Source organism: Nannobrachium achirus (assembly GCF_963921795.1).
Source record: "Nannobrachium achirus genome assembly, chromosome: 4".
Taxonomy (NCBI): Eukaryota; Metazoa; Chordata; class Actinopteri; order Myctophiformes; family Myctophidae; genus Nannobrachium; species Nannobrachium achirus.
The window spans coordinates 39,679,195-39,700,027 of record NC_137813.1 but is presented as its reverse complement, the minus strand read 5'-3'; the positions used below and the strand labels follow the sequence as shown (position 1 = coordinate 39,700,027).

Sequence of the window (20,833 nt, the reverse complement as noted above, 5' to 3'; positions counted from 1 at the left end):
TTAAGAGGACATTCAGTGTCAAATCAATACCAATAAATCGGTATAGACTCCTTGGGGACCCAATTCAACAAAGTGGGTATGGCATTTCTGTTTTATTTTGATAGACAGGAATGAATGAGAATTTGACATTGGAAGATAGGTCATGAGTTGGAATGAAACTTTCAAGTTATGCAACAATATGACCAACATGTACTGTATCTACCTAAAAGGTCTTCATCAGGGTCCAACTTCTGGATACTGATTGGCAATTGACAGTTTTTATATCAACCAGGTCCCGACGACCTTTGCTGTGTGTCACTCCCCATCTCTCTCCCCATTTTCTATCAGCCTGTCAATAAAGGCATAAAAGCCCCAAAACAAATCCCCTAAACAAATCTTTAAAAAGTTAACCTAACCCCTAATTCCTCCCAAGTGCTGTAGAATGGCTGCTCATTGCTCCTAGTTGTTATAGGATGGGTTAACAGTAAACACACCACACACCTAATTTGTTAATGAGAATATGAGGGAACAGTACAAGGTATATGGCATCTTTTCTTTATATAATACTGATAATGACTTGATATAAGTTTGTGTCATCTGCCTACACAAATCATTTACATAAACAACAATCGACCCAGTATTGATCCAATAGCTGCGGTTGTTATTTTTGCTAGGAAATTCAATAATGCTAGTGAGGTGGTCCTATTTTTTTCTAAATCCATACTGTTGGTCGCACTGAATATTTTGTTTTGTGATCATCTAGTCTTTTATAGAATATTCTTTTAATAATTTAGAGAAAACGGCCTATATTGGAATAACTTTAGCGGTTTTCATTTCACTTTGAAAAACACCAGTTGTCAAAGATCGATTGCAGACATGTGTAAGCGGTTTCACCACACATTCAATAATGTTCTTGTGACATATCTATACGGTTGCAGTCAGTTGATTTCTTACCCTTATCAATTGACTTCTTGCCCTTAAGAAGTGAACTGACTTAAAGGAGAATTCCAGAGTAGGCATTTTTCCCCTTGGGAAAGACTGGGGAGGGAGGGAGAGAGATCAAAAAGCCTTCTGGACATCAAAGGCCTAATTTATTCCCGCTTTAATACAGTGTCGCATGCTGAGACCTACAGTGCCGTAGCACAAGCATAAAGTTGAAGTGCTGCTTCCACTTTATCAGATAGTTGTCACACGCTGCTTGCTGTGAGATGTCCTAATGTGATGAAGTGACATTGCCTCTACCTGACAAGGGAAGGGGAGGGGAGACCTGATGCGGTTTTCTCACAGTGTTGTCTTTTGCAGTGAGGGACGATTTTCACAATTGCCGCCCCTGGAGATTCTTAAGATGGTTAGCGCTGGTATGAAGGCAGTTACAGTGATGCTCGTGTGAGAGGCCTTTCACGTTCTCTCCACTGAGTCCCCAGGGGGCCACTCAGATCTAGTTTATGCTGTCCTACAGCTGTTTTTAATAGGCCAGGCCATCAGTGTGCCAGCTTACGGGGGCTTGCCTCTGAGGAGCAGACCCAGATGAGCCTAATCTGCACCCAGCAAGCTAAGCAAGGGTTTGCTATAAGCCATCACACGTTGTTCGTGCACATGCATGCTGACTGGTGGTCGTGCTCTGTCAATATCTTCCATTCCTTAACCTCTTTGCTAAAATACTGTTAATTGTCGATAACATCAGTCTTTTTTATTGGTCTCTCTCTCGCTCATACACACAGTAAAATCTGTGTTAATTTTTTTACTCTTGTAGAGTAAAACATACACTGAGGATTTTAACACACGCACGCACGCACACACACACGCACGCACACACACACACACATTCAGCGTTGCCACTTAATGTCCCACTGTCCCAGGCAGCAGCACTCAAACTTGTGTGTGTATGAGTCTGTATAGCCGGTTTTCCATACCACTTTTTAGCCCGACACTACACGACACGGCACGACACCGCACCGCACCGCATTTTTTATGTAGGTTTTCCACTACAGTACCCCCCCCTCCTCTCCTCCTCCCCTCCGCTCCCGAAATATATCGACGCCCCTTTCAACATACGGATACTCGTTCTCAGTCTGTAAACACAACGGAGATGCTAACTTGCGCTAATTATTTTTAGAGATGTGGTGGACAATGTTTTAGATGCCACACACTCACACAGGTCTTCATCGAGTCTTTACAACTATAGCGACGACTAACGTCGGGGTGAACATAGTCAAATAATAACTTTATTGGCCAAACCACACAAAGAAGAGTAGAGGCTAGTTGCGCTAGCATACATGCTAAGCTACAGTACAGTACATGTAGGCTACTGTAGATTCTTTTCCCCATTCAACACGGAGATGTGGTGGTGGACAATGTTTTAGATGCCACACACTCACACAGGTCTTCATCAAGTCTTAACAACTATAGCGACAACTAACGTTGGGATGTTCATGGTCAAATTATAACTTTATTGGCCAAACTCCCCAAAAGAAGTAAGCTAATGTAGAGGCTATGCTAGTGCAGCAACAGGACAGTACATGTCATGTAGGCTACTGTAGATTCGTTCAACACATGCAGTTACAAATACAAACAGGAGACATCTCACTGAGATCTATATAAAATAACGGATTGCCGACGCATTTGCCGTTGATAATTGCGACTCGCGACGATATAGCCTATGTCCACTGTTTGTGTTGATTAATGTTCTTGGTGCTTCGTGGTATCTCAACTGCAGGGCTGGGGAACACAATTCTGCCTAATCGTCCTCTTTATAAACAGATATATAAAACAAATAGGCTTTGCTTTTATATTTGATTTGCAGCCGTGACTGCATACTAAAATCTGTCTCAAGTTGTTGTGTTGAAAGACACAGCTCAGCCGTGAGACTCTGTCTCTGACCAATCAGTATCAGCAGCGTGTATACGTCACTGATTTGGCCTCACTTAGCCCAGGCCGGGTCCACTCGAGAGTGGAGCTGTTTAAGTACCCCGTTAAGTACCACTTTCACACCACTCTACCCAGTTCCTTGTAGTGGAAAACCTGACACAAGTGGGCGGTGTGGTGTGGAGTGGTGTGTAGTTGGGCCTGTGGAAAACCGGCTTATGTGAGTCTGGGAGACTGGGCCATCAGCTGGACAGATCTGTGCTAAATAGCATGTGCAATAGCTGCCAGTAGGCACAGGGGGAGGAAGCCTGCAGGGAGGGACACACCTGTGGAGCTCATGAACGCCCCACTGGCTGCCCGCGCGGATTAACAAGAAACTATTCTGTGAAGGCTGTGACAGAGGACAGTTATGTGGATGCTGATGCTGAGTAATGGCTGTGAGGCAGATGTGGGGTGGGGGGGTCACAAGTTGCGCCCCAGTATGAGAGCGAGCATGGAAAGTAACATATACAATGTTACGTAACCAGTACAACATGCTGGTTGAATTAACATTCTGTATACAATATTACATTGCCCAGTATAACGTACGCCGCTATGAGGCTGGAAAATGACAAGAGTCGTGATTACAGTTTGCTACTTTTTGGAGGGTGGGGGGGTTCAAGGGTCATGTTTAGAGAAGACAACCATTATAGACTTGTACACTAACAAGACGCACACACACACACACACACACACACGCACACACACACGCACACGGCTGTGGAGGAGGATTATATTATGCCGCTCTCTGACCTCAATTATCACACACTTTCCAAGCGTGTGCAGCTCTCCAGTCCTAAATGGCTCAGCTGTATTTTTTATTTGGCCCACTGTCCTCATTACCCTCATTCAATTATGTTAATGATGCGTAGCTGGTGAGCTAGTTCAGGCAGATATACTCGGGTGGGTCACATGCACGCGCGCCACTCTGTGGGTTATTCACACGCACGCGCTCCACTCTGTGGGTTATACACATGCACACGTACCGTACCTCTCTGACTCTGTGGGTTGTACACATGCACACGTACTTCTCTGACTGTGGGTTGTACACTTGCACGAGCTCCACTTTGTGGGTTATGTAACTGTGACGTGTCAAGCAGCTGACCAAATTGGTGGCTTATTCACTGTCTCATATCACTTTCTTTGCACCCACCGCCACCCCAGAAACACCAACTTCTGATGTGTCTTATTGTGACTGAAGGTCGCAGTTTACCATGTACACGTCTAGCCGTGTATACGGTCTATGGGCAAACCCATAGACGGTAAAAATGTGTCATGTCATCATGCTCTGATGTCACTGTGATGTCAAGGGAACCACTCTACCAGAAAGGGTTTGCCGCTCTGACATCACACTCTGGCTTCACTGTGATGTCACTTTAACAGAATCCCTTTTATGCCCATATATGGAGTTCCCTGGTGTCATCAATATTAATGATGCCGTGTTAGAGAGATCCCTGTGATGCCAGGGGGAACAAATCCCTTTTATGCCCATATATGGAGATATGGAGATCCCTGTGATGCCAGGGGGAACAAATCCCTTTTATGCCCATATATGGAGATCCCTTATGTCCACATCCCTGATGTCCACATCACTGTGGCTTGTCGCCCTGAGGCGTCTTACTAGTAATCTGCTATAGAGTGTTTATTCATTAACTGTCTATCCCAGCTCCTTAGTAGACAGAAAACCTTCTTTGGGTCGGGATGCCAATTTCATCCTGTCAGGAGAGAGAACCTTGTAAAGATTTTCTCAATGTTATAGTGTTTCAGTTCCAATTGTGTCATTTTGGATTTGTTTCTTTACTTCCAATTCCACCTGTTTATCCTGTGTCCTGTACGAGTTCTCTCTTAGTTTCCTGACCAAAACAAATCTTTTCTGTCTGCTAAAGAGCTGGAGAGATGGGTTGCTGATGGGTTGCTGCTATATCAGCTATTTAAGACTTATATTAACAACAACAACAAAAATTGTCACTCACCCCCCTTTGGTTGTGTTCTAAATCCAGATTTGTACTACTTCGGTGTGCTCTGGTGAAAATAGCTGATCTACAGAACAAGCTCACAACGTGCTGTGAACTTGTAGATCTGCTTTTTTCAGCATGCGACACCAGCATACAAAGGAGTATAAATGAAGCAGAACTGTGCTAAACAGGGGCTAATGTGTACTAAGCCTGAACACCAAGATCAATTATAAGTCTAATATTCACACCTGTGCATTATAAATCAAATATTTTCCAATATATACACAAGTCACCTGACTGAACTCTTAATGATGGTAGTGCAGTAAGTATGAAATTCATTATGCAGTATGAAATTCATAACATCACAAGCACGCGCTTGATCCTGTGATGTTTCTCGTCCCTCCTTTACAGTATCTCATGCATGATGCATTATCTGAATGAAGCAGCAACAGCCACTGAGTGTCTGAATGAAAAGGAGAGGAAGCGGCTGCATAATGGTTGGAATGCTAGGCCTGCGTTGAATGGCAGGGTGGGAAGGGGCTCAGGCGTGGTAGCATCTGGTGCATTGATTAACCGCAATACCCTGGCCTCGCCATGCTCTGCACTAGGGCCGTGCAGAGAATGTTAGAGAGGCAGGGGCTGACATTTCTAAAAGGGCTTTTTGGTAAAAGAATATTGAAAATAGCAGACCTCAGCTTGGAGGTCAGCTATTTTCGGTTCTTGATACCACACTGAACTAAGCATAATCAAGTGAATACAGGAGATGTGGCATGGATCTCTACACCAGTGTTTCTCAATCTTTTTTGGCCAAAGTACCCCCTTTCGCAGATTTTTGAATCCAAGTACCCCCTTTACCCGACAACAACATTTTCCCAACTGCAATTAAAATCATAAAAAAATCATAACTAGCGGTATATAACGGTATAACCCCCCTTTTCAAGAATCTAACATCACAAAAAATAAAAAAAGGAGTGAGAGTTTCAACACTGTGGCCATAACATCTTAGTCGGGAGTTAGACCAAAACTAGGGCTTGTGAAATGTGAAAGAATTGTGGTGTTTCTCTGGAGGAGAGTTTTGCAAAATACCTACAATATCTCCGAATAGGGGAACAGAGAAACATAGCCCACAAATGCAGATTCAAGTGCAGATAAACAGCTACTTTCATAACTTTTGTCTCGTCAATGGTTAAGAATCCAGACACAATTGCAGATAAACAATTTCTTTCACAATTGTTGTCTCACAAACATTCAGCTATCAGACACATTAACATTTACACCCTTCCTGTCAATTCGTCTGCAGTTTTGTAAGCTAAGCCTCTCCTCTAACTTGAATCTCACACCTGCCTTAAATACAATTTGTACTTTGCCTAATTTGACACCGACTACAGCTGACAAACTACAATTAGTCCCGTTTAAGCTAGCCTCGGAAACCCACATTTAAGCTAACTGTTCTGTCATGCTGATCTCACTCTGCTCATTGATACTTTTAGTATAACGTGAGTACTTTTTCCACCACTGATTTCACACGTGTTACCGTGTTCACTTTCAACATCACAGCAAATTAAACGGCAGCTTTTAATCTATGCATAAGGATAACAACTTTTAACAGCGAAGCGCCCGTGAAATTCTAGTAACTTACATTCAAACAACATTCAAATACATACCAGTTGCCTGGTAGCCTTATATGTAATTTGGGTTGGCAACTATCAGGCTCACAACAAGTTTCTCCAAGTGTCATCAGTAAAGGTTTTTTCTCCTTCTAATTCAATTGTAGTTAATTATTTAACTATAAATAATGGTATCATGGTTTATACTTCTATTTTTCTTTTTGGGGACCATTATCTTGAGTGTACCCCCTGCAGTACCTCCGCGTACCCCTAGGGGGGTACACGTCGTACCCCCATTTGAGAAACACTGCTCTACACAGAGGGGGGAATTATTTCAACATAAGATGCTGCATTCAAATTCAGGAGAGTTTGGACAAGGCTATTCTCTTGAATGCTGCCTTCAGGTATGGCATGGAAAGGGGGCATTTGCATTTCTTTCACCAAAGTAAAAAGAAACTGCATTCATGGTCTGGAGAGGGCACGTTTTACAGACGGATAAAAGGGCAGGGGCTCAAGCCCCCTTTGATGTCTGACTGTCTGTGTGCACGTGCCTGCTCTGCACTGTGAAAGGCGAGGTGGTAGCAGGTGTCAATCAGGCAGGAGCAGCGGAGTCCACAGCAGCATCCAAACCCCAGGCTTCCGCCACCTTTCCAGGGTAGCGGGGACGGAGTGAATGTGACATATAGCCCTGTGGATGTCCCCTGCAGAGGGAGAGAGAGAGCTTAAGAAAGAGAGAGAGAGAGGGAGAAAAAATGGCTTTAGAGAGGATGGGCAGGAAACATAGGCCAACGAACCTGAGCGTCATAATGAAATTTCAAGGATTACATTGTCCAGTGACGGAGATGAAGGGGGGTTGGGGGAGAGAGGGAAGGGGATTGGGTGAGGATAATGTCACTGTCAAGGAATGAGGGATGGACATGGACGTAAACAGGATAAACTGAAGGAGAGGATGGAATGAAATGGAAATGAGAGGTGAAAGAAAGAGACTAATGGTGGTATGGGTGCTACCACGGGGAAGGCAGGAGAGTGGGAAGTGACGTGATCAGATCACGACGCGTCCCTGGTGTTATAAATAAGCACAGAATCCGTGCCTTCCCCCGCTCCTCCCACCCACTGTGTTTTCATGTTTGACGGCGGTAGCTTTCCACTACATGGGCAACCCACCGGCCCTCTGCTTTGGCAACACGCACCTATGGCGGCTCTGACGCACTGCCTTGTTTAACGAGACAGAGGGGGAGACCTTAACAAAAACACACTCCCATGTACGGCAAATCCACAGCAAACGGGAGCCAAGCGACTTCCAGGATGTTACGTGGTGCCTTGGAGCGGCGGTGCCAGGCTTCTCTTCATAGCCCAGGTTTTGGCCGGGCGTTTTGCAACCTCCAGATGCTCCTCTGCTTGACCTTCCAAGTCTAATCCAGCAACACTGCTGCTGCTGTTCACTGTGCCGTGTTGTAATGCCAGAATGTTTCCAATAGCTAGATTATATTTACTGTTAACCATTATAATTGTGGGGAAAAAAGTCAAGCATTAAATTCTCCACTCAAATTAAGTAGTTTAAGGGGCCATACTTTCTGATTTATTGCATTCCTTTCATTTTAAAGCTCATAAATACTACTTACCGGTACTATTAGATTCAACTCCTGAATCCATTTACTCCATGCTAGTCTCAACAAAAATAATCACAGTGTTAGGAGCCTGTGCCACATCCATGTACAATACTTGTTCCAGGTTGAAACACCTGGAACGGCTGTAGACTGTAATAAGGCCCACCCAGGGCTGTGTAAGTTTGGGGTTGCAGCCATCAGAATACGAGGATGCTGGGGGGACATACGGAGCATCTTCTTGCATTTATGGCAACCCCTTTGACCTGAAGCAAAGGTGCTCCCTAAACATGCAATTCAAATTTGGCATTTTTAAGCCAATTACAGGCAAACAGTATGGAATATCAAGAACCCGTTTGACACTCAATGTCAAATGACTCACAAGAGTATTTGTACAAATCTGCAACAAACATATAATTTGTAGCAAGAAGAAAGGGACTTCCTCAGGTTTAGGCAGGTCTGGTGGGTCACCGGAGCAAAGGTAAGGAAAGCACTGGAGCAAGACTGCTAAATGCCTTTTTTATTAAAAGGTGCAAAGTATAAAATGAGACTTGCTGTTTGATGTTGCAAACATCAAAACGGTAAGTGCTATTCACACTAAGCACTATAACTATAAAGATAACAAACTATATTGTTAACCATTGTGGGTTTTTTAATAGTCTGTGTGAACTCTGCCATCCACTTGACTTGAAACGATATTTTTGGAGCGGTGAAAGCGCTCCCAATAGACAGGTATGTCTGTGGGTGGGTGGGTGGCTGGCTATGTGGCTGGCTGGCTGGCTGGCTATGTCCGTAGCCTGGCAATACCTTGAGTGGCCACACAAGTTAAAGGAGGGGCGCTGTTGTGCAGGCACACAGGCACACACACACACACACACACACACACACACACACACACACAGGGTATAGCTGCTCAGATTCACCGCTCCACTTCGAACCGAGGTTTGATTTTATAGTTATAGTGCTCACTGCTCAGTTTGAATGGCCCTTTAGTCAGATTTTATACTTTGCGCCTTTAATAAAAAAAGGCATTTACCATTCTGAGCTGCTCATGTGCTTTCCTTACCTCCAGTGATTGTTGTAGAATGTGTGCTGCCCCTTAGTGAAATGGCTTTTGGCCTTATGTTGTTTAGAGGCCCCTCAATGTGTGATCAGAGTTGTTTTTGTCCAATTGAAACCTAGGGGAATGGAATATGAAAAATCTGGATTATACATCGTCTGGCAGAGACTTTATCAATTCTGTGAATTTCTGTAGGAGTAGTAGTTTATTGTATGGCCTACGGTTCAAGGGTACAGGCCAAAATGTAAAGTGGCCTGGTAAATCACCACTATGAAGCCAATTTCAAAAAGTTGGAGTGGAGTCAGTGTCTTTTTTTTGGCCTACTGGGAGTGTGCATGCAAAGTTTCACACCAATCAGTCCAGCGATGTCCGAGATTAGCTGTGCGGTGTGCAAGCACGCACGCACACACAAACATAAACATGAACAGGGGCAAAACCTGGCATCTTGACGAAGATAAGTACACACACACACTTGTTCACGGGGACAGAGAGTACACTATACATTGGCCAACTCCAGTGTTGAAGTGCATGGCTTCAATCAGTCTTTCCTCTCTCAGGCAATCTGCTTCAAGTCTGGAGGTTTTCTAGGGAGCAGCCCATGGGTGGAGAGGGGACTACAGAAACAGGAGGGGAGTGGCTGGCCTCATAGCATGGTGCTGGCGCTAGATAACCCCCATCACCCCTCTCCATGCTCCCTCTCTCTTTGAGAATATTCAATACTGGAGATAACAATCACAAACACGTGCATGTTTAACAGACATATGTCAATACGTCAACCATTTCATTGCTAATGCACACAGAGGTGTCTGTCTGAATGAAGCAAGCATGCCAGCATGCATGTACAGTAAGCTCCACACAGAGGTATTTTGATAGTTCACAAACAACTGTGAATTAAGCTACTGTGAAGAACTACTTGAATTGCCAATGTATATTCACTAGCATGTAGCGAGGGAAGTTACATAATGAGACCTGGCTAGTACTAGGCAATAAGACTTGACTGTTTGCCTGGCCAACTGGCCAGACTAGATCTTATTGAAGTCAGTGGCAAGTGCCGAGGATGTTGCACACTCCTATGAAAAAGTCAGGCGCTGTCATGTACAGTATTCATGGCAGTAGCAGTAGTACCAAAGATACTGATTAAGGTTCCATTCCATTTAGTGTAGCATGTTGCCTCACCTTTCCAATGAGCCAACATGCACAAAAGCACCCTGACTCTTTTTGATCTTGAAAGGAACAGAATTGGTAATGTTATTTCATGTAATTAGTAATGTTTTGGAAAACTCATTAGAGAGTTTTGCCACTCACTCATAATAGTCGTAATACTCTTGGATATTAGTGTATGTGTATAATAATAATAATTATGTTCTGCTTTGTGTGTGTGTGTGTGTGTGTGTGTGTGTGTGTGTGTGTGTGTGTGTGTGTGTGTGTGTGTGTGTGTGTGTGTGTGTGTGTGTGTGTGTGTGTGTGTGTGTGTGTGTGTGTAGATTCGGCGCAGGAGGCCAACTCCTGCAACACTGTTCAGAGTAGCAGACCAGGGATCTCCTGAGGATGACCAGTCCACCCATCAGGTAAAGGCCCAAAAACATTTTTCTCTTCATTCTTTTCTTTTCACTCAGGAAGTTTGATAGAACAATGATGGTAACTTTAGGCATTCATTCAGCGTGCTGAAGAGGTTGAAAAATGCAATCTGTCTTTTGCAGTGGGTCGTGGGGGAGAACGGAATACTGAAGCCTAAACGTGTCAATCCACATGTGTATCAGCCACCATCACTCCGAGGTACGTGTTAACATTACTAATACTGCATGTTTTTGTTGTTGTGTGTGTATTGTGGCCTATCCTTGTGTTAATGCCCTTTTGTTTTGCCTTGCTTCGCTGCCGTAGTCTCATTTTGCTTTCCGGCTTTCCAAGCTTCAATCTAGGGTGGGGGGATGCATGTGACAGATGGGTGACTATGTAGTACAATGACTACAACCCTCTGTCTGTTTTTCTTTTCTTCTTAATTGCATGCATGTGCATGGGTGGGCCTAAAACATAGGTGTGTTTCTATATGCACACACCAACTGAGTGTCCACGCATTTGTGGCGTAGAAGCAAAGCGAGGAAAGAACAGAGAGGGACAGAGATTAGAGTGTGACAGCTGTGTGACACTGGATGTGAGTCTGCGAAACTCCGGATCATCCAGGATTACAGCGTGCCATGCATACAGATGTGGTGCGTGTGCACACACACACACACACACACACACACACACACACACGCGCAGCCATGGAATAAATAAATAAACAAATAAATAAATAAAATACAACCTGAACTCACAGGCACGTGTACTGTGACACAGAGCCCTGGTGTGGTTATGACTTATGAGTGGTGCTTCCAGCAGTATGTCAGTGTGTGGTAATTAAGTCAGAGAGTCACATTTGAAGTTGTCAGCAGAGGATCATTAAATAAGGATTCCTCAGTGGGCAGAGTGGTTTTATAATGACCCATAATGAAAGCTTGGTCCTGGATCCTGTGCATGTCCTTCATTTACCACATGCACAGAGAACAACTTAGAGAGAGAGAGAGAGAAAGAGAAGAGAAGAGAAACAGAGGTGTGCATCGTTATGATTTCTAATCACGTAACCTACCTTAGGCCATGACAAACAGGCCACCATAGCAGGCTGCGTGTGTGTGTGTGTGTGTGTGTGTGTGTGTGTGTGTGTGTGTGTGTGTGTGTGTGTGTGTGTGTGTGTGTGTGTGTGTGTGTGTGTGTGTGTGTGTGTGTGTGTGTGTGTGTGTGTGTGTGTGTGTGTGTGTGTCAGGGCATGGGTAGAGAGTAGAGACCAAGGTGACCGAGAGAAAACGCATAGACGCAGAGAGAGGGAATATGAAAGAGAAGAATGCATGAGAGAGAGAGAGAGATTGAGAGAGGGTGAACAGCGTGAGTCAGCGGTGTTTAGAGAGAGTGCTAACAGGGGCGAGCCAATGGGGATAAAGAGGTGATAGAAACAAGCAGATGGGGGAAACTGGGACAAGAGAAGGGATAGAAAATGACTGTGATGCTTCTACAGAGCCATTGTGTGCCTGCAAAGATCATAGTGAAACTAGAAGCAGTGCTCTTCCGAGCACAGGTCTCCACCAGGCCGTGTGTCCTGGTGGTGCTACTGTATAATAGGCCAATGTAAAAAGGGTGGCATATGTTCTTCACCATAGATCTTTCATGGAAATCGGACGCTGCATGCATGATTTGAAGCATTGTGTTCCCGGTAATCGCAAGCTGCGTTGATGATTTGAAGCATTTTGTTCAAAAACGGAGCAATACTGCAAACTTTGGAAGCTAATATTAGCCAATCAGGATGGAATATGAAATATCAGACGGATCGGACTTGATCACATGACTATAGAGATACTGTGTACCGATTTGCGTGATTTTTGGATAAAATCTCAAGGAATAATAGGAAAAATTGTGTTTTACATAAGTCGGCCTCCTGGTGGCGCTATAAAAGGCTGATGTGAAAAATGCAGGGAAAGGGTTTTTCCTTGGCCTCTAGGGAATGCGCTTACAAAGTTTGAAACTGATCGATGGAGTTATAGGTAAAACCACAAATCGGCCTGTTATAGCGCCACCATGAGGCTGCTTTCAAAGATTTTAAGTGGCATTTCTTCTTCGACCTAGTGGGAACGTGTGTGCGCGATTTCATGATAATTGCACTTTGCGTTTGGGATTTGAGGCATTTTGTTCCAAACGGCTCAATCCTACAAACTTTGGAAGCCAATCTTAGCCAATCAGGATGGAATATGAAAAATCGGACAGATCCGTGTCGATCACATGACTGTCGAGATACTGCCTACCGATTTGTAGGATTTTTGGACAAAATCTGTAAGAGTAGTGCACAGAAATGTGTCTTGCGAACATCGGCCACTAGGTGGCGCTAGAAAAAGCCCATTTGAAAAATTTAGGGCAGAGGTTCTAGATTGGCATCCAGGGAATGTGTGTGCTCACTTTGGCAGCGACCGGGCCAACGGCGACTGAGATTAGCTGCACACAAACTGCGAGGACACACACACACACACGGACGGACACACGGACACACGGACGGACGGACGCACGGACGGACGGACGGAGGGGAAAACATACTCTCCCCTCAGCCTTCGGCTGGTGGAGACAAATATGGTGTTACAGTAAGCTACCCATCTCTGCGTGTCTATCTGCTGCTCCAAGTGCTTGGCATAATGCCTGCCTGCCTGCCTGCCTGCATGTGTGTGTCAGCCTGGCATGCATTCAAACACCCTTATGAAACTCGGTAAACATTGACAGTGTTGATGCGTGGTGAAACAAAAACAACCAATCCCTCTTTTCCCCCGTGTCTGTCCCTGTGTTCGTGCTCCTTGTGTGTCTTTGTGCTGTGTACACCTTTTGTGGGTGCATGCGTGTGTGTGCGTGTGTGTGTGTGTGTGCAGCTGTGCAGAAGATGGCTGAAGCACAAATGCGGAAGCTAGGTGTCTACCCCCCCTTGGAAGACCCTTATGAAGGGGAGGAGTATGAGGACCACTGGCAGAGTCAGGAGAGGGAGGACACGACTCCCACCAACGCTGCTGGTGAGAGGGAATCTCTCTGTCAACAGGGACCAGAGTACTCTCTGCAGCCATACCAGGGGTGTCACAAGGGGGGAAAAGTGGGACTGAGTTACTAGGGCCCAAGGTGGAGGGGGCTTAATTATTTTATACTTTAGCTATTGAAAAATAGCAGATATACAAGCTCACAGTGGGCACAGAGTGCCGCGCTGCGAGCTTGTAGATCTGCTATTTTATTTTAAACGTCGTTAAAATGTGTGCAAATCTTTGAATACCGGTATATGTATTTTTCTTTTTCAAAAAACCTGAGAAGGATTTGAAATATTCAAAGACTTGCACAAATCTTCACGATTTTTCAAAAATATTAGATCTGCTATTTTTCAATAGTTAAAGTACCCAGGGCCCAGAATTTGGTGCGACACCCACACCCCTACTTAGTAACATTCTTTGTCAAATACCCAGCCCATAGACTGTAAAACAATATGGTCAAAGGGAGCGGTCACGTGACCAATTGGTTTCTATAGGCCCGTATTACTTTTGAAGACACCTTTTCCGATAATTCAAATCCAACATCTTGGAATTTCTGGTCCCGAAAAGCACCCGGAAATGAATGCTATTGGCTGTAAGGGAAGAGCGAGGTCGGGTCTTCACTACTAGAACCAATAGAAGCCCTAGAATAATACCTCACTTTACCATTAGTTAACACAACTAGACTGCACTCTGTCGAGGTGCCAACTTGCTCTTTGTGCACTCATGGCCCTGTATGGCCTACTTGTGCGCCAGCAGAGTGCGCAAGTACTGCGTTCGGTGCTGTTCGGTTATATCAGGTTGCACCTGTTGATGGGGACATCACCAAGTATGCTGGTCCCTCATTGGCTGTTGATGGTGACGTCACCATGAATGCTGGTCCCTGATTAACTACGGGCATAAACACAAACAGAGGACGCGACAGAGGAAACACCGAACGCAGTATTTGCGCACTGCTGGTGCAACTAATAATGGGACCATAATTTATTAAACTTATTAAACACAACATATTTATATTTACTAAGGTAATAAAATCAAGTGTAAAGTCCGGCCAAAACCTTGAACTTGAATGGATTGTTAGTGCTTCTGCAGCTATAGCAGGAGGGGAAATAGTGTCATCTGCTGGACCATTAATGAGAACTGCAGGGTTTATCTGACTTCTGTATGAGCTCTCGGTTTGCCACCTGACCCAGCCATTATTTTACTTTGATGAGGGGAGTCATAAAAGGACATACAGCGACATGTAGTTGATCAGTCAACTGAACTGGGCAACCTCGTTACGTAATGTCAAACATGGACAAAACTTTATTAAAGGAGAGTGCTGATAAAATGCTATTTTCTCATTATCTTTGAGACTAAATATGTTTTGGGTATGTGTAAAGTTCATGACTAACTGGCATTTGTTGTGCAAACAGACTTTGCATGCTTTAGCAATTCACTAGCAAATAATATAAAAAAAATGAATTTGCTGAAGCTGCTTTGAAATGCTCTGCGACCATAGTGCTTGTAATAACTGCTAACTCTACTTTCAAATACAGTTATCTGTGTGGCTGTGGCTTGTATGGGCATAAGAGTAACATAAGCTCCTCTACAGGCCTGGTACAAGCTCAGATTAAGCTCTTTGCATTGAGAGACAGGCTTCCCTGATGTCATACTCCCGTGTCGCTCCAAATCCAGAGGGCATACTGAGACAAACAGGGGGCCACTGTGTCTAAACACCAGTGGTGTAAAGTATCTAAGCACATTTACTCAAGTACTGTACTTAAAGGAGCTATAGTCAACTTTTTCTTGAAAACCGGATGCTAAAATAAAAATAATATTTCGAAAATATTTTATAAAAAAATAAGCTTCATATTATGTTTCTATTCAAAAATGACCACAAAAAGTGTAAAATAATGATAAAATAATAATTTTGGTCATTGTCGGGCTGACACTTTGTTTACATCCTAGTCTAACACTAAGAATAGACTTTAAGTGTACAGTTTTGAGGTATTTGTACTTTACTGGAGTAGTTCCATTTTCCAATACTTTTACTTCTACTCGACTACATTTCGGATCCAAATATTGTACTTTTACTCCACTACAATTATTTGAAAACTTTAGTTACTAGTTACTTTGCACTTGCAGATATACATTATAATATTATAAAACATACATAAACCACGTTAGCCCTATTTTATACCTAGGCTGTTTGGAAATAGCCAATCTACAAGCTCACAACGCATCGCATCGCGACGCATTGTGAGCTTGTAGTTCTGCTATTTAAAAAAAAAACTTTAACTTTTGGTGCTTTAAGTACATTTTGATGCCAATACTTTCATACTTTTACCCTAGTACATTTTGACTTTTACTTATAAGGCTGCACCCACACCAAAGCACCTACGGGTATGAGAGTGGATTCCCCATTCCCCCAATGCATTTCATTGAGAATGGAGCGGTTTCATGCCAGCAGAAAAAAAAAAAAAAAAAACACTCCATTCTCATTGAAACGCATTGGCAGAATGGGGAATCCACTCTCATAGGTACTTTGGTTTGGGAGCAGCCTAAGGGTGCCCTCACACCAAAATACCTAGAGTGGAATCCGCCAATGTATTTCAATGAGAATGGAGCGTTTTTTTTTCCAGAAATCCTCTACTGGCAAAAAACGCTCCATTCTCATTGAAATGCATTGGCGGATTCCACTCTAGGTATTTTGGTGTGTGGGCACCCTTACAGAGTATTTTTACATTGCAGTTTTGATACTTTTACTTGAGTACTTTTTCCACCAGACCACCACTGCTAAACACCAGCACCTCTGCCAATTGAAACAGGCCTGACCACAGCTTGGAAGCCGTCTGTGGAGAGCAAGAGCTTAATTTATACACCCGTCATGTGATGAATTATAAATCAACCTCTACCAAGGTCATAATAAAGACAAAAAACAAAACAGAAAATAAAGACAAAAACAAGACAGCAAAATGAAGTAAATGAACAAATAGTGAAGAGAATAGTAAAAACTAAAACTAAACAGACATACAGACACACTAAACAACAGTCTGTATATAGTGTTCATCAAAATACTTGTAATTTCCAGGTGAGGATTATAAAACGACTCTTGACCTAATCCACCATTAAGTTCAGAGGTAAAAGATGCTCTGTATCCAACTGTTGGTGCACATATATGTTTTTAATTCCAGTCCTTGTTTCTTCAGACCACCAAGAGACAGCTGCCACTGGTCCATCAGAGAAGGTTTCCTTCGTGCCAGAGACTGCCAGGCAGACCCAAGCAGGGGATGACGAAGAGGACGAGCAAGAAGACGTGGAAGAAACTGAGAAAACGAAAGAGGAAGAGAACAGACGGGGGAATAACTGAAAGGGATGGACGGGGCAAACGACAGGAGGGCAGAGTGGAGAGAGAGATGGTGTTTTGTGAAGGGGTCAAATCCAAAGTGTGCTCTGAGCTCAGAAATAAACGGAGAGAATGAGTGAACGCGTTGAGCGTGAGTGAGCTCTCTAGATGAGCGACTGATTGAATGACAACATACAGTAGATGCTACAGTATATCCTGCTTTGATTAAAAATCAAATGTGTGCATGAGCAAAGAAACACTTAATTCTTAGCCTCAAAATGGGGAGGGGGACAGGAACCACGAAGCGGCGTGGAGGAGGATAGGTGAGATCTCAGATCGCCAATTAGAAAACTGGGACTTGCACACTTTGCTCCAAAGACAACCCTAGCTTTATTCCAGCACAGTTACCGTGTTGACTGCCCATCAGACTTGATGACTCGAACAGTTAAAACTCTGGTGGAATAATGCCCGTTTTGGAGCATTTAATAAAGTGTGCAAGTAGGGACGGCCGTAGTTCACCGGCCGGGAGTTGCCTCCCGGCCCTGGTCGAAGTGTCGAAGTGTCCCTGAGCAAGACTCTTAACCCCTAACTGCCCCCCCCCCCCCCTGAACCCTAACCCCCCCCCCCCCCACCCCATCGCCCATCATAACCATCCGATAAGCCATCAGCTGGGCGAAGCTGAAAACTGAAAGTGGGAGTAATAAGATGAGTCAACATTTTTCCAATTGATGTTCGTTACTTTCTACTCTGCACCTTATGATGTTTTCTTTGGTTTGTGTGTGCAACTTTTGGATACTCAAGCCAGACAGAAAGTCTAGTGTGTGTGTGTGTGTGTGTGTGTGCGCGTGTGCGTGTGCGTGTGCGCGTGCGCGCGTGTGTGTGTGTGTGTGTGTCTGTGTGATATGGCCCATATTATGAAGTGAGGAATGATATACCTAAACACCACGCAGAGCAGATAACAGACACATAACATAAATGACTCCAAGGTCTCCTTGGTCTAATAAAGAGATATGTTGTCATGGCCAACATAACCAAATACTCCATTGACTAACGCAAGTCCTCTCTTCCATGTCCTGTGTCCTCACCTTTCACCACTTATACACAGAACAGAAAACACACACACACACACACACACACACACACACACACACACACACACACTCCCCGCACACGCGCAACTCTCTTGTGACCACCAATAACAAAGCCTCTCTCTCACATAACCCCCTTTAGAAGTACTTGAAACTTCTTCTCGGTTCCACATCATTTGTTTTTAGCCCCTGGCCTAGATTGTAGTCTGATCAGCAACATAATACTGGATGTTAGGTCCCTTGTTTAAGTTGGCGTCTCCTGCCATCTTGTGGTAGAAATTATGCACTACAATGCTATTGCCCTAAATCCCAACTAGCTGGCTATGTCAAAGTGTGTATTGTGTAACTGTAGCCATGAACATCTTGTATGTGTATGGTTAATACATTTAGATTTAAATCAGGACTCTTTTCATTCATTCGAATATTCTTGTATTTGAAGGCAAAGCTACCTCAAATTTTTTCAAAATATCCAAACCATTGCCTCTGTACATTACACTTTTCTGAAGGTTTCACAGTAAATTGATATATTATTGATAGGGAATGAACATATTTCTTTAAAACCATATCCTATATTGTTGAATCAATTGGGATTTCCCAGTGCTTGGTAAACCTCTGTATGTTGACACTTTTCTATTGTCATTTTTTTTAACTGTTCAGTTGTGACTTGTATGTTATGGTTCTGTTGTGAGAGATATTTTTCTAATCTATTGCCCAATGTATGAGTATTGAGTACCCTAGTACGGCCCTGTCTGTATTTTCTACATCCAATGTGATTGTGATACCAAATGGTTGGCAAAAGTCACAAGTTAACACAACCTCTCTCCCGAACCTCTCTAAAGCCTGTTTATACTTCAGCGACAAAGTGTTTGATGACATCAAATAACACTATGGTGCTTAAGTATAAATTAAGCTTAACACCCATTATTAGGCTAATCAATCTGTTTTTTCTGTCCCTGCTGAATGGAACAATAAGCCTGGACATTAAAAATAATTCTACAAAGGCATTGCCATCACATTACACATGTCTCTGATTTAATCTCCAGTGAACATACTGTGTGTAGTATCTGTTTATTCTGTCATTGCTGGACAAGCCAGGAACGTTTGCAGCTGTGCCAAATAGAATGTCTATCTCTTGCCATTTGTATAATCTGGGTTGCTGTTTGTACATAAAGACAACACTTGTGTAACCCCTGGCCTTTGACTGGGCCTCTGACCTTTACCTAAAGCCAAATTTAGTCTTTGTCATATGATGTTGTGAGCTTGTAAATCGGCTATTTTTGGCATCTACAAGCTCACAACACATGGGTTGTGAGCTTGGACATTTCTGCAGTGATACTGGCGCACAAATCAGCCTTAACATTTCAGAATCATTGTGAAGAGGAGTAGAGGACTACTCCTCTTTAAGATGTGGCTCTCTATCCACATTCCACCTCTATCCTTTCATATATGTATCAATCTATATAAAATACATTCATTCAATCTCCCTCGCTCCCACTCTGTTGTTCTCTCTTCCTCTCTGTGGGCTTCTTAAGCTGTGACATCATTTTGTAGTCAGACCCCCCGCTGGTGCCAAGCAGATTTATTGTCAATATGGGCAGTGCTGTGTCCCTCGCTATTTCAACAGATCCGAGACAAAAATAACGGTTTAAGTATAATTCTACCACTTTCCTGTCAACAAGAAAGAGAAGAAAAATTAGCTAATAGTAAAAAGATTCACGGGCGCAGGTGCCAATTGGCACCAGAAGTTCTCCTCCGCCTACAAAATGATGTCAGACTTAAGAGGCGCGTAAAGTTGCCCGATAGGCCAAGGCTCCAAAAAGAAGTCCAGTAATACCCCCAAATCCTCCACCACTCAACAATTCAGCGCAGCTTTTTTACAGTGAAAAGCCTGGTAAAAATACTTCAACAGTAAACTAGTATGACTTGAGTGTGAGGATATGTTGACAAATCAGGGCATTAATTAACTTTTTAATGTCTGATCTAGACCACAGATATTTCTAATAGTGTGATGATGGTGTTTGAAAGTAAAAAACAAATAAGAATGGCTAAATGAGCTATGCTGACACAGCATTGTGTCTGTGTGTGTGTGCGTGCGTGCGTGTGCACGCACACACTCTTACTGGGCACAGCTCTAAGCTCTTCAAAATGTAGAAGTGAAACTAAAATACTCAATACTCAACCAGGCTACTAAGAAGGCCTACTTATACATTTTACTATATATATGCCACAATATTTTTATGTGGAATCTATACATGGCAGGACAGCCATAGCTAATTGATTAGAAGACTCACACCTATGTTGAACTAATTGGTATCAAAAAGACTGGCATACATTAGTTGAATATAGTTGCATAACTCTGAGAAGGGTTTTCTTTTCTTTTTTACCCTTTTATATTTGTAGAGCAGAGCACATATTAAGAGAACAAAAGTACAGAATAACTATGAAATTATGTGATTTAGTTCAAGTTTAAATGATACACAAATCAGACAAACATTAAGTGAAGACACTAAAATATGGAAGAAAGTTGCGGCCACCCCCATGCTCGTGACCCAATTCTTTGCCATTGCCATTTTAGGAAATGTACCTCTATATTGGGAAATGAGTGCACACGACACAAAGTACTGATATAGTAAATAAATACATACGATATTCATAACTTTAGTAAGTAAGTAAGCCTTGCCATGGGGCCCATAGGGCATGAGCCTATGTCCTATTTCTGTAGTGTGAG

The 20,833-nt window shown here is 43.3% G+C and overlaps 1 protein-coding gene across 1 annotated transcript in view; it reads left to right on the top strand.

Annotated features, from left to right (window-relative positions):
* The window catches only part of ppp1r1b (protein phosphatase 1, regulatory (inhibitor) subunit 1B), a 33,425-nt gene extending 14,302 nt beyond the window's left edge, over positions 1-19,123 (top strand). Inside the window, exons 2-5 of the mRNA XM_080724338.1 lie at positions 10,594-10,677; positions 10,810-10,885; positions 13,549-13,686; positions 16,881-19,123. Coding sequence (XP_080580464.1) covers positions 10,594-10,677; positions 10,810-10,885; positions 13,549-13,686; positions 16,881-17,041 — 459 coding nt within the window. The 3' untranslated portion in view covers positions 17,042-19,123. The remainder of the gene's footprint in view (positions 1-10,593; positions 10,678-10,809; positions 10,886-13,548; positions 13,687-16,880) is intronic.
* The last annotated feature ends 1,710 nt before the right edge of the window (positions 19,124-20,833 follow it).